The sequence below is a fragment of the Theobroma cacao genome, chromosome 5, assembly GCF_053813885.1.
Source record: "Theobroma cacao isolate CCN51 chromosome 5, ASM5381388v1, whole genome shotgun sequence".
In the NCBI taxonomy this organism is placed as follows: Eukaryota; Viridiplantae; Streptophyta; class Magnoliopsida; order Malvales; family Malvaceae; genus Theobroma; species Theobroma cacao.
The window spans coordinates 36,507,232-36,522,946 of record NC_142643.1 but is presented as its reverse complement, the minus strand read 5'-3'; the positions used below and the strand labels follow the sequence as shown (position 1 = coordinate 36,522,946).

The window sequence follows — 15,715 nt, the reverse complement described above, 5'->3', positions numbered from 1 at the left end:
TGAAATCTCTAACCCCAAATTATCCCCCTTGGGCTTTGATAATGATGCTATATTTATTATTTATTTAAAATACTCTTTATCTTGTAATCAAGTGTGAAAAACACCATTCAACTACAAAGACAGATCCATTTCATCAGATACAGACATTTCTCATATATCCTTCCCATTAATATTTTTTCTTTTTTTTTTGGAGTTTTGAAGATCACCCAATGACGATTATACCCTCAAAACAATCCCAAAACTACGGCTAAAGGTGGAGATTTCAGGTCGTGTCACTGGATGCTTGCCTGCCCTTTCACTTGAATAATCTGAACTGAATAAATGAGGAGCCAATTTTCAAACCAAAAAAATATATATATATATATTAAAAAAATAAAGGGCTCTAAGATCTGACCTAAACACAGTGTATGTAAAAGAAGGTCATTCCCACGCGCCTCTAGGTTTTACCATTTGGAATTCACTCACGCTGTTGCGTGCGCGTATGATTGAAATCAAGTCTCAGCTCACAGAATCTGTATCCAACTATGGAAAAATCCTGTGTACTACCACTTGTTCTTATGTTATGCGGTAATCACCTTCCACGTGTCCCTCAAAGTCTCCCAAACGCATAGTCAAACGTGCGATGATGATCTGAAGGGTTCACACATTGTTCTTGACCGGTGAGTGAAGTCTGTTACTTTTTTCTACTTAGTTTTTTACCCTACAAAATATTTTGTTCTACTCTTCTAAAACACACCAAAGAGAAAAAGAGAAGGAAAAATCCTTTTGACACTTTCTCTTGCCATTTCTTCTTAACCTCTCCCTTTCTATTCTATTCTATTCTCTTCTCTTTTCTCAGCTTTGCCTCTCTGCTCATTGGCTTAGCTATGTAAAATCTCATTATGCTTTTGTTTGATGTTTCCTTTTAACTTACACCATATTATCTGATCTGGGTTTTCTTTGTTTCTCATTCAGATCATAGTTTTCAAAAAAAAAAAACTTTCCTTGTTCTTTGTTAACTTCACTCTTGAAAAACCATTGAAAGAAACAAAAACAAAACCCAGCTTTATTCTTTGGGTTTTAGATTGCTTTCTTCATTGGTATAATGAGATTCTGAAAAATGGGATTTGTGTCAAAGCTTCAGAATATTGATGAATGTTTTAAGGTCAGCTTCATATTTTTTTTTATGTCTTTCTTTATAGATAATAGAGTTCTCTATAGAAAAGAAGATAAAGAGCTTTGTATGTATATATTTCTTTATATTGTATTGGTTTTTGAGAAGTTAATGCTTTGTTTGGTGCTGTAATTATAGGAAATGAAGAATATATATTGCTATTTTGAATCATAGATTCATATCTTGTAGGACTTCAGAATATGAAAAAGTTTTGGTTTACTCCCGGCCTTAAGTTAATATACCATAGATGATGTGAGTTTTATATTGGAAGGTAAATAACATGAACATTTTGGGGTTATGGCTTTTGTAATGATTTGGATTTCCTCTTTTGTTAGTTGGTTACTAAAAGTTGAAGATTGCATGGATTTGTTGTTGTTTGGTTCATGGTTTTTCGGATTTGGAGTTTGTTCTTGTGCATTTGTCAGGTTAAATACAGTTTGAGAATAGGTTGATCTGGCTTGAATCTTGTTAATTGTTTTGTTCTATATCTATTTAATGATTTATGTCTTCATGAACTACCTGATTGAGTTTTTTATGCTATGATATATTCCCAGAGAATGTAGGAAAAGAAGAGGAATTAAAAAAGGAAAAATACATTTCTTATTAATTAAAAAAGAGCAAAACCTGCAGTTGGATGAAAGTATCTGAACTTGCAATTTCTTTTGTTAGATTGTTTGCAACAAAACTAAGGTAAGAAGGGGTGGATATTTTTTTTTGTAACGATGGAATGATTGCATGAAGGTTATCATTTATTTTGTCCTGCCTCTTGTTTCAAGGCTCTGCCTTTCTATTTGATTTATGCATGTCATCTGATGGTATACTCGATTTTACAGTTTGCATGATATGTATTTCCCTTAATCTTTAATTGGTTTTTGGAAAATGAAGTGTGCCATTTCTTTTTCTTCTCTCACTTACTAAAATCGGCTATTCATCTTATTGTCATAATTCATTTGTTATATAATGTTGATTTTTTGGACTGAATCTATCTTTTTGTCTTTGTAGAAACCTTCTTCAATTGTTTGAAATTGTTTTGAAAGTGGTTCTTGTACCATGAGAAGAGGTAGAGGAAAAGCAAAGAAGCAGACTGTTGTTTCTTCTCGTGAAGATCCCGGAAGTGGTGAAGATGAAAAAATTCCAGCATACAGGAGACGAGGAAGGCCGCAAAAGCAATTGAAGGATGATATTGAGGAAGTTGAAGTGGAGAAAACAGAAGAAGATGGTGAAGATGTTAAAGGTTCTATTCCTATCAAGGATATGAAAAATCAGGTTGCCACAGAAAATGGAAGGAAGAGGAAAAGGTCAGTGCAGGCAAAAGAAAACATAGATTCAGTCAAGAAAGAAAATGGCATTACAACAAAGTCAAACACTGATGATTCATCTAAACCTGTTGGATATCGACAAAATGGTAGCAGGCGTAAAAACAAGCCTCGACGGGCTGCTGAAGCTGTTGTTGAGTGCAAGTGAGGTTCCAGATAACCATCAGCGTGGACTTTATCTTATTTTTCATACCTGCTAAATCATCCTGAAAGTAATGCTTGTCTGCTTATGTATGGATTCAGATTTTTTTTTTTTCCTTTTCGTAGTTTCTGAATTCCATTCAGTAATGGATAATTTTGGTTGGGGGCTTTTTGGATAAGTTTGCAGTGCGTGGTTGTAATACTCCATGGTTTTACCACAAATTAAAAAAATCATTTTCCTAATCTTTTGTTAGCAGCATTTTACCATGAGAGATCTTGTTATCACTCGAATTTTATCTTATTATTAGGTTTATTAAGTTCATTTTTTGTCGGATCTGCATAACTAACTATCATTCTTATATCTATATTCTGAATTTCTTTCATGAGACGAAGATATATATGATGTAACAGAGGTTTGAAGATGTTACTAATTATTTTAATTGTAGAAAGCAGAGAATGAGTGCTTTTGCTGCAGCATATTTCTTTTTTCTTTTTCCCTTTTGCATACAAGGAGAAGGCCTTTGATGCAGTTCAAGTGTCAGAGATAGAAAATGAAGTCTTGAAGCTGGAAACAGGTGGACTGAATGTGAATGTGTATCATGATGAACTAAAGTTTTAGCAGATGGCATTTCTAAAAGGAATGCCAGATTTTGTGAGTTAGTTATGCAAAAATGGTTGAAATGGCTGCTAAAGGTTTTTTTCTTAATAGTAAACGGTTTTTGTTTTACATATATTGTATGATTCCTTTCCGCTTTTTGGTAAAGAATATCAGTTTATTAACAGGGTGCTTTGCATTTTCCTTTTTCTCTTCTTCTAAGCCCTTTCAGTGCAAGTTATCTATTGGTTGTTGTCCATAGTTGTAATTATTAATTTCATTAGTTTGACATACTGATAGAAAATATGTCTTACGTATAAATCAGGCCATAGTCATCTTTAGTAGAAACTGCATGGCATGCATGTAGTAAATATATCTGCTTATTCATTCATCTCTAGTCTGCATTACATCATTTTGGTTTTTCATCTATTTTGCATATTTTCTTGGTTTACTTTGCTTCAGCTGATGGCAGAAAGAGAAAGTTAGCTTTATGGATTATGACTGAAATCTTATGGAAATGTTTGATCTTTGAGCAAACATCCTGAATAATATCTATAGCTTTACTATTACCTGTATTGAAGAACATAAAATGTATTTGTGATAAATGTTAAATCTACATTAAATAATATTTGTTGCCATGAATAAAAACCTGCATTTTTGTTCTGAATCAGTTTGACTTTGTGTTGAGTGCTGTCAAGGTCTCAGATGGGCTTGTCAGTGGATAGATCCTCAATGCTTAATGAACTAAAGCCACCCGCCACAACTAGACCGAACAACCTGTTTAATAATTCTGTTTCCATGTCTGGGGACTGGGGCTAGTGTGTGAGATTCAACTTGTGAGATAGTTGCAATGTGTCAGCAACAATTAAAGTTGTATTGTGTTGCATGACTAATTATTCAAAGACGGTAGTTTGCTTCTTCCTGAAGACAAAGGAAATTTTCCTTCTTTGCTGTTCGTTGTTTAGTTTGCATTGTGGAGTAGCACATTTGTATTCAATTTTATTGATGGTGGATTTTTCCTAGAGAACAGTAAGAAATGGTTCAAATGATTTGTTAGAACTATTAGATCCAAATGTTCATGTGAAGCTAACGTTGAATGCTTACATGAAATAGAATGTGTATGCATCTGACAGGGATCCATGGCTGTGTTCTGGTGCGGTAGACATGGCCAAAGTGGGAAGGCTCATATAGAAGCACTGAATGTTTTGTTTCCATCATAGAAGCACTGAATTTTGTGTGAGCCCCAATGAGCATTGCTGGTGGGACTAAATTGTCTGAATCTGAAAGCACAAAGACAAATAATTTCACGGTGCATAAATAAAACTAACTCCAAAGGTAAACCCTCACGTTCTCACGTTTACAAGCTGATCCTGCTTTTTAACTCTTCAGTATTTCTCTTTGAATAGAATCAGTTCTGCATATGAACAGCAGTTTTCTTTTACTTTTCTTCCCTGTTGGTCACTATGCCCGGTGCTTTTCATTGTTAGCTAAAGCAATCAAAAACTGTATAGAATCACATGAAGCTTGGCTCAGTAAACAGAACATGCCTGCTTATCTGTTTGCCTTCTGAAGCCTTCCCTTGATGCAACATGTATAATAGTGGATTTATGGAGAAGACAACTAAGTTACTGTATGATTTTCCTGTATGAGTACCTGCATCTATGTTGGTTTGTCTTTTATTTTTATTTTTAATCACACTACGGAAAAGAATTGCTGCGCTGGCTTATCCACTAGCATCAGTACTTAGGATGCATATTCATGTATGCATGTCTGTCTATTTTAATATGTGTCTATGCGCATATTGTGTATGTATGTGCACAAGGGCCTATGCTTGTATTACAAGGGCTATTTTAAATTAAAAATGTAAAAAATAACAATCAATTTGAAGTTTTAAAATGGAAATGTCTTCTGAGAGACGAAGAAGTAACATTACTTGATTGTTGAGTAGCCAATTATTGGATAAGTAATAGAGGCCACTCAATGGGATGGTCCTGTTGGAACATGATGGGTCCTAAGGGATGGTGGTCAAGCCCCATTTTAATGGCCGACTTCGGCATCGCCACCAAGCTTCAATTTTTTGTTGATCAGTAGCCACTTGTACTTGAGTGCCTAATACGACTTCATAATAGAATGCAACTATGCCACGTTCTTATCATATCTTTAAACCGTCGTCCACTATATATACCATCCTCATTCCGATGAGCCTGCATTGACATCAATTAATTAAGCCCAGCGTAATCCGTCCATTGAGCCATAATTTTTATTAATACTAATATTTATCGACAAGTGTTTTGTAAGTGAATACCTATTTTATTTATTTATTTTAAATTATAATTATATTAAAAGTACTACAAATGTTTTAAAAATGTAAAGTTGATTATTCATAAATAAAAGACAGTTAATATTGTAAGACAAATTATAGATAATGATAATTAATGTATCAATAATATATAATTGAAAATTTTGTAATATTAATTCATAAATTATTCAAGACTTAATGAATACCTTTCTATACAAATAGAATTCTTATTTACAAATTGGACAAATTTTTATTAATATTTATAATAAAAAGATATTTTTAATAAAACTCATTCGATAAAATTAGAATTTTAATATACTTACAAATTAGATAAATATTAATACTAATAATGAAAAACATTTAAAATGATAGTTTAAAAATATATTAAATAAATATGGTAATTTTCATCAATCAAAATTTTTTTTAATATTCAACTTTCATATTTATTGTAGATATAAATATAACAGATAGACGCAGATTATAGTAATTTAAATTTTATTTATATTGATATTTGTATATTCTTATGTATATACTATAAAGTTAAAACATTTTTCTATAGTAATAATCCGTCGACCGTTAACGTAAAAGTAATCAAAAGTCCTCGCCTAAACCAAATCCAAAGCAGGCGGAGATTTTGGGCTCAGATTGATAGCCTGGCCCTTAGATGGATCCAACTCTAATCCAAAGACACTCTTTAAGTACTTTTTGGTAATTAATTGGGGATAATAAATAAGGAAATTGTGTTTTTTAAAGCTAGAACTGTATCAAATGACTAATCCTTTGCCCTACCCTGCATGCCCCAGTGACCCCTTAAAGAAATGGAAAGAAAAAGGGTATCATTATATCTTTTCTCTTTTAAAAAATAAACATGTATCTTATTATATAATGAAAAGGGGAACATAAATAATTTTGCTATAGCTGTAATGCAAAGATATCTTTTCATTGTACCAAAACCTAAAATTTCCCTTTTCAGCCGGTTAGACTAAAGTTGAAATTTTTTATAGATATTTATAGTAACACTCATGTCACATGCATGCTTAGAGTTGACACTTATAAGTTTACTTTTATGTAAAAGAATTTCACTAGATAATGAGAATTTCATTAGATAGAAGTGTTTCAATGGAGAAGGATGTCCTGTTGCTTCTCATTGATGTGAATCTATTGTAAAAGAGTACAAGCCTCTTAAATGATAGGATAAGTTTACAAGATGAATACAAATTGAAATTATAGATTCATGTTGCAACGTACAATCTTAACCTGGTCATGTTCTGAGTGTCAATCTTAATCTACTGCAAGGCTGATCTTTATTATCTACAATTTCAGCTCCTCTTCTTGTTGTGCTGACTTGGTCAGCTCTTCATCTTGATTAAGTTTATTTGATGATGATGCTTAATATGCCCCCGAAAGAATAGAGATCCATTTGACACACCAATCTTGGATAGTAGATGGTGGAATCTAGACTTGGACAATGGTTTTGTGAGTGCATTTGCTAGGTGGAGATAGGTTGAACTTCAACTTGTCCTTGCCTCAATTTTTCCCTAACAAAGAAGTAGTCAAGTGTTAAGTGCTTCAGGTGTGAAAGATTGGATTGCCACAAGTATATACTGCACTTAAGTTGTCACAGAAGACAATTGGAGAAGATGGTAGTTAGAACTGAAGTTCAAAGAGTATAGATTGAAACCAAAAATTTTAAAAAAAAAATTTTATTATATATATTTTTAATCATGGATGGAGGGTAGCATATTTATAGGGCCGTGACCCCCAAACTTTTTTTTAAAAAAAAATTATTTATTATATATTTTTTAATACCCTTCAAAATAATTTTTTATTTAATAATTAATATAAACAAAAAATAATAAAATGACTTCACAATCACTACTCAACTTTACCCCAATTCTTAAGTTTCTTCACACCTCTTTCTCTCTTTTTTTTTTCTCTTTTCTTTTATCTTTTTATTTTTACTTTATTCTCTTCTCTGTAACTCATTGAAACGCACTTCATTCTTCAAAAAAGATTTATAAAAATGAAGGATAAGGGCCACTCACCACCATTATATGAAATTAAGAGGAGGTAAAGTTTTCTTCATCTTCTTCTTTCAATTTATATTATTTAACCATTTATACATTTAATCATTGTATGAAATTCTGTATATCGTATTTAACTATTTATATTTTATACGTTATAGTTTTATATTTAGTATTTTAAGTTTAAATAGATTAGTTACAGAATGCACATTTTCAGCCAAGAACTCATCACTGGGACCTAAACCAAAACTATTAATCACGCATAATCAAGTAATTAGCATTAAAACATTAAATAGACAATAATAATGAAGCAAATCATCATTTCAATCATGAATTCAACAATTATCTTAGTTTAAATCCAACATATTAGACACTAAATCAATCAATTATGGAGCTCTAGTCAAGGACAACCAAATCACTTAATGTCGTCACACTAATCCAAATGGTTCATTGCTTATAGCCGACAACCATTAAATAAAAAAAGGGTAGAACTAGGTTAACTACCAATATCCAACAAGTCTCAAGAATTTACCTCTACCGGCTCAAGCTGCCACTCATTGTGCACAACAGCTAGTGCCTTCTGCCACTAGCTACAAGTCCTTATACTGATAAGCTCAAATAAACACATTTATTTCAATCAATGAAATAATCAGGATATATAATCATTCCAAAAGGTGAAACCCCACCAACATAATCATAAAGGTTAAGACTTAACCAAAAACAGAAGTCAATCAACCATATCAAATATCTCAAACAAATTGACCATAAATACCATGGCCTTATCAAGGAGATATTAATTCTCACATTTAAACTTAAAACCATCAATCATACATCAATCATAAACAAATGAGATGTTGAGATGTAGAGATGTCAAAACTTTGAAAAGCTTGTTCTCCATTTTCAAACTACTACATAGTAGACTTTATATACTTAGTCTATAGTTTTCATCAAAACATACTTGCAAACACTTGCTCACAACACAAACTTACTAAAATTCATTTATATGCAATGCTATAGAATAGGCATGCTTAATTATATCAAAATAATTTAAAACGCCACATGTACTCACCTCAAAGGAGCATGCCTTGCTCTCTACCAACTTTTGTAGAACACTTGGTTTTCTAAAGGTTCAAACTTTCTCCACAACATCTATCACAAAAGTTTTCGTCATTAATATTTGATTTTCTAACAAAATCTTAGACCAATGATCATCTAATCATTCCACAAGTAATTCCCAACAACTAATCTAACTCCAACTAAAGGATTTAAATCTACTTCTCGTTAGAGTTAAAGCAATCTACTTCTAGTTAGAGTTAAAACAACTATACTTTGGTGAGCTTGAGAGTTCCAAAACCAACTCAAAACTTAAGTTTTTAATGAACAAAAAAATTTCTAAGAATCCATAAATTTTGGAAGTTCAAAACCTTAGTTTCAAAGATTTAAAATAAAAGAAATTTACTTTCCAAAATTCTTACAATCAATTCCAAGCTTAAAGATGACTTTTAATGCTTGAAATTCACAAATTTTGTTGAAGATGAGAGTTAAGAGAAAAGAGGAAAAGGGTGGCTGTGTTTTCAAGGAAAAACCACGTTTTTAACCAAATAGGATAAAGTTTGAGGTTTTAAGGTTTTTAAATGAGTAAAAAAAATACCAAAATAACCTTATTTTTTTAAGTTTGCACCTAATGTTTCAATACATAAGAGTAATGTATCGATACATTTTGCCCTGAGTTTCATATATCGATAAATGATGACATGTATCGTTACATGTTCATAAAAATCCCTTTTTGGGTTTGATGTATCAATACATATAAATGATGAACATGTATCGATGCATTTTGTCCAAAATGCAGTTTTTAAATCCAAAACCATCCCATTGACCCCATAAAGGTACCAACTTTCATATAAACATGTTTAGTTATCCAAACATGGGATTTCTAAATCAAAATAGTCCAAAATTTAAGTTAAAAAAAAAACCAAATTAATAACTCACCAAGTTAGGTTACAAATCTAACCTAATTTAAGATGTGAGGTTTCACAGAGATTCTATCAATTAGATTTCCAACTCAATCTATGTGATTACTTAAACTTTACTTTAGGTTCATATATTATAGAAATTGAGGTGTTTACATTTTATAGAAGTTGAGCTACTTACATCTTATAAGAATTAAGCTAAATCAATTTAAAAATTTTAAGAGTTCTAGCTTTTAATTAGTATTATTTTAAAAATATATAACAAATCAGGAAAATTTACGAGTACATAGTAAATTAGGAAAACTTTTGATACCTAATGGCCAAGTGTCCTATGTAATGTTTGGTAGAGTGTCCTACTTTATCATTGGTGAGGAAAACTTGATATTTTAAGGAAGTCGATTTTGCTTTGGTCTGCCACAACTTCTTCATAATCAGTAAACTTATCTAATAGTTCTTCAAAGGTAACTTCGGATTCCCTAACTCTTACACTTGATACAATTTCCTTGAAGTAAGAACTAATTTCATTAAGAGCATGGATGACAAATTCATTTTCACTTATAGGTGAGTTCACCAATGCAAGTTCATTAGCAACTTTGAGATTTTGGAAGTATGGTGCCTTTGGGTTTGGAAGTTTTTCTCGTAAGTTCATTATTCGCGATATGGACTTATTAGTATACAACTTATTGATTTTGGCCTAGGTATCAAAGGAAGTTTCAATAAAGGCAAAAAAGACGCAACACTTTCTATGGCTGATGAAATAATGTCATGAAGTAGTTGTTGATCTTATCTAATCCAATGATCATATGTTGGATTAGTAATGAGAATAGGATGGTTGGAACTATTTTTCCATATCATGGAAAGAAGGCATGGGTGGAACCATCCACATATCCAAGTAACTTAGATCCAATTAAGAAAGACTTGAATTGAGTCCTCCACAAGGGAAAGTTGAGGGGAGTGAGTTTTATAGATAGATGTACAGTAGGATTTGGTTGATTGGAGAAAAAAAGTGTAAGATTGGATGGGGTTGTTAGAAGGCATGTTGTATTTTTTAAGTTTAAGGAAGACATGCTGGGTTGAATGGCGTTGATACCATATTGAAATTCAATATAAAAGATAGAATATGAAGGAAAATATCTTGTCATTTTCATTTCACTATGATGTATTTATAATACAAAAATTAATTAATTAGATAAAATTTTAACTGCAAATAGTTACAGAGAAGATAATGATCAAATTTTACTTAAAAAAAAACTTTTCTCATCTTTAGATTTGAATATGTTGTCTTTGCTGCTTACTTCTTATTCTTGATTTGAGCTTTTGTTTCGATATCTAACGAGTTTAAGACTTATCTGTATATTGTACTAACAGTTGTTATCTATAACTCTATTAAGAGTGGCTTAGCTTCTTTTTAGTTTAAAAGCTATTATGAAGCTTTTATGAAAAATAATATCTTTTAAAATTAAGTTAAAATTGTTTGATAAACTGATTAACAAAATAAATTATATAAACTCTAATTTTGATTTAAATTACTATAAAGAGTATTCATGCCATCTTCAAATCACCTAATAAACTATAACAGAAGGTTTCAAGTTTATATACGATTTTAGATGTTAAAATCAAATAAATCAATAAAGAAACAGAACAACTCTCATACTTGTATTGTAGCAATAGTATTAAATTTTTTTTGATTAAGCAAACAATCATACCATGATGCTTCAATTCTTAAAAAAGAGAGAAAAGAGAAAACAGTATATTTGACATTAAAATTTTTTTTTGGTGAAGAAGAAAGAAAACTTTTAAATAATATCTGAATGCAGTTTTAAATTTTGAATTTTTTTTTCTCTTAATCTTCATAAGAAAAAAAATTAGATTTTATCATTCCATTGCTAAATCTTTTGTTTTTTTTTTTTTTGATAGTTTTTGTAAAGAGATGTTGAGGAGAGAGAGATCACGATTTGCGTTGGAGAATGGTGATTTGTAAAGGAAATAAGAGGAGAGGAAGATTGATTGAGATATGAATGTTTCTTGAAAAATTGATGTATTTTTTAAAAAAGAAAACCTCTTCCTGTAACTTTTCTTTAAGTTTTTTTTTTTAATTTTGTTTTAAAAAAAACACTTTTTTTAAAAAAACTTTTCAAAAATCATGTTTGATCTGATTTTTTCTTTTAAAAAGTAAATAAATCAAAAAAAGATCAAATTAAACAGACACTAAGACAGAAATGCTACCTAACCCCTAATATAAAACTAAACCAACATCCACAACATAAGCAAACAACAGTTAAAATAATGGGAGTGTCCAGCACCTGGATCCAACTTTGCTTGTAATTTGGTGAGTACCTTCGCATTCCTTCCTCTTTTGTTAAATCCTACGAACATGTGAATGTTATTGCCTCGGAGGCGTGGACCCTACCATAACATCTTAAGTCTTTGACACAAAGAGCATCGATGAAAATAAGTATACATCAATAAGAAAATACATTTAAAAATATTAAAATATTAATATAAAGTATTTTAAATATTTTAACAATGTATTTAATTTAAATGGGCTAGTCGAGCTTAAGCTTGAACCTAAGATTTTAAGGTGTTAAGTAGATCCAATTCGATTTATAGACACATTTAAGGTGATCCAAGAGAGAAATAATTCAATCGTGCAAGTATACATAAATTGATTATTAAAATTACACAATTAATAGAGGATAATCTTCTTTTTAACTTATAAACTTTATTTTTGTAAAATTTCAAACTTGAAAAAAATTACACAAACTTTACTCTCAACTAATACAAATAGTTCTTTTAATTTGAAATGAAACATAATTATATTAATTATCTGTTTTACGATACATATAAATAGTTCATTTGATTTGAAATGAAACATAATCATATTAATTATCTGTTTCACAATATTCACTCGAATTATTCGATCAAATTAGAGTGACTAAGATTGTGATAAGAAGAGTAATTAACATGCGGACAATAAGATATAGTGCTACTGTTTTTGTCTTCAAATATAACTTGCATTTGGAAACATATTGTAGTGAAGGCCCCCCAACCTAACCTAACCCAAGTCTTGAAGTAACTTATAAAGAAACCATTCATGTACACATTTTGTCTTCCTTCTGTGTTCTTTAATTTTTAAGATACTCTGGGGGGCCATGATTCATATGAAGATAGAAAGTGGAAAATCCATGGAAAGTGACTTAGGATGGGTAGCAACTAGGGCCCCTTTCGTTGATTCGGAGAGTGACCAAAATCTTCCCCAAAGCAAACAATGGTTGTTGGTAGGGGCCATGAATTTAACCCCTTTTCCCCCTGTTGGGGGATTTCTACATTTTGGCCCTCATGACCGTTTTTAAGGTGAACTTTTACTGCAAAATATAAAAAATTTATTAAAAAGTGTTTTAAAGATTTTTTTTTAAAAAAATTATTTAAAATAGTACTATTATATTAAATGCAATAATTACAATTAAAATGATTAATTTTAACATATTAAAAAAATATTATTTAATTTAATAATTATAATAATATATTTAGACCACTTGCTATTTAAAACTGTTATTGTAAACATATATTTAGAAACAACTGTTTTGGAAAATGACATTGATACTATCTACTTATTGACAAAATTTTTCTTGCATGCATGGGCAAAAAGGCTGAAAGTGCTTTGTTTGAGATGGATGTACTGCTTTGTTTTTTTTTATGCTAAGAATTCATGATGGATCCCTTCGATTATTGAAAGTTGGGACAATAAATGAATAATCAATGCATAAATCAAATTAATCCTATTGGTGAATACATACATAGTCATGTAAATATTAAACCCTTAATCCTATTTGGAAATGCGTGGCTTGATGTTCAATCCATTTCTTATTAGCTTGTCGAGTTTAATTGGGTAATAAATAATAGTACCAATATTTTGTCTTTTAAAAAAGTTTTGTTGGGACATTTACTAAAATTATTATCATAAGTTTCCTCGTCTAATGGTAATGTATTTTATATTAAAAAAATAGAAATAACAAGTTAACATGTGCCATAAAGAGTATTTAAAAATAATTAAGTGTTTTTTGATAAGTCATTAAAAATTTTGATTTTCAACTATTTAATTTTTTTATGTATTTAGTCTAATTAATATAATTAATATTTTCAAAGAAAAGTATTAAAAGATTAAACTTTGAAACTTGCTCGATCTATTCAATTTATATTTGTTTTTTTAATTAATTTCATATTCTTTTCTTGTTAACTTTAATAATATTAAATACATATCCATTTACAAAAAAATCGATTAAAAATATATTTAGTATTTACTTTAAACAGCATATATCAAATGATTTTCATAATATAAATTTAATGCTCATAATTTTTTCCACTTAATTTACAATATTAAATATGCTAATTTATGAAAAAAAACCTTACTAAAAGTACATGACTAATAGTGTTTGGTAGTGACATTTATTTATTTCAAGAATGTAAACCAAAATGAATAATTCCTGTATATACTGCATACAATGATTCCTTTTTATAGCCTTTTTTTATTCAAAAATAGAAAATTCAAGATATTGAAAGTAGAAGATTAAAGTAATACTTAAGTTTTCAATGACTCATCAACCTGAAGGATTTAATACAAAAAATTAGAAGAAGAAAAATTTGTACCTCATTCTAATATCTATACTATAAATAAAAGTAGAATCCGGTGGTATTGTTTTAATTGCATTCCACCCTCCTTTTTTTGGTTTCATTCAATCAAAATGATTTCTTTTTGGCTCTCTACTCTTAATTTTTTTTTTTTGCCTCATTAGATCAAAATGATGTTGTTTTGAGCAGATGATCTTAGGTCTTATTTTTTTTGGTCTATTTGTGTTGAAACAAAGGAGAAAACAATGGGAAGCTATCGACAAAAGGAATAAGGAAGAAAAAAAAAAAGGAAAAGGAACAAATGAAAGGAGCCACTACTAAAAAGGCTTAACCCTAGGAGAGGTGAAAGGGGAAGGAATAAAGGAATGGATGGTTGAATAAGCGTCCGGTTTGCTGTTTTGAGGTTCATTGGTTATTTTTGGTTAGACGGTGGAGAGGGGAAGCCGAGTCGGGTGTTTTTGGTTGGTTGTTATGTTTGGTAAAAGAAGCGGATCGGTCGAGTTTGATTGTTAGGTTTTTGTTGGGGTTTCAACATTGTGTCGTTTTAAGGAATGGAAAGATAAAAGAGAAAAAATATATCGAGACGTGTCCTCTATCATCAAGTCATGTCAATTGTTTGTCGACTTGTCTTTTTTGTCTAATTCTTATTTCGATGCAGGAAGTGCCATTGACTGGTTATTTGAGTTTGTGGGAGTATTTCCGGGTCCTTACATTTGTGTTGCCTTTTTCTAGTCTAATATATTATAGGTTATATTGTTTTTTGTCTGTAAAAGAAAAAGTTGGAACCTTTAGCTTCTCAAATACTCTTTAGTGGTTTTTCTTTATATATGTTGTGCTGTTTGGTTTTTTTTCTTTCATCAGTTTGCAAAGGTTGTATTTTTTTCTTATTATTATTTTATATTCTTGATTGATTATTATCAATTGATTTTTTTCTTCAATGGTTGGATTCTATTTTGTGTTTTCCTACTCTTTTTTGCATGTAAGTTTTAGGTTTACAGCATATAACTTGCAAAAACTCTTTAAATTATTTTAGGAATATTTTTATATTTTGTTTAAGTTAGTCTATCTGTCATGCTTTTATAGTTCTTCAACTAATAGTGAAACATCGATTTTTTTAGTGTTCTGTTATGTTGCATGTTTAACATAATCTTTTTATTCATGAGTTTTTATGATATGATATTTAAATATTAAGTGTTTAACATATTTGTATTTTCTATTGTTTTGGGTTTTATTGTTGTCAAAGTTTTCAAAATATGTATTGCTATATTTTGTAGGTGTCAAGTGTGTGCTTAATAGATTGTAGTTTTTCTTTTATTTAGGATTATCATTCATACAATTTGATGTAATTACATTTGAATTAAATTATTTCCTCTACGTGAAGAATTTAATGCTAAGTTTAAGTTTATACTAGTTATTAAAAATATTATGTTTTACTGTTGGAGTTACTGTAAGGGTATTAAAATATTTGTTAGTTGATTTTGATGTAAGCTTTTATTATAGTAGTTTCTTGGAGTTATTGTTCAAAGATATCATCACACGTTTAAGTAATTTCTCTTAGATAAAATTTCTCAAGAGTAAATTTGAA

The 15,715-nt window shown here is 30.1% G+C and overlaps 1 protein-coding gene across 1 annotated transcript; it reads left to right on the top strand.

Annotated features, from left to right (window-relative positions):
• Nucleotides 1-1,003: 1,003 nt before the first annotated feature.
• LOC18599081 (uncharacterized) lies at nt 1,004-2,853 on the top strand. Its single transcript, XM_007028893.3, has 2 exons — nt 1,004-1,144; nt 2,156-2,853. Exon 2 carries the CDS (start codon nt 2,204-2,206, stop codon nt 2,615-2,617), a length of 414 nt encoding a protein of 137 aa, XP_007028955.3. The 5' UTR covers nt 1,004-1,144; nt 2,156-2,203; the 3' UTR covers nt 2,618-2,853.
• The last annotated feature ends 12,862 nt before the right edge of the window (nt 2,854-15,715 follow it).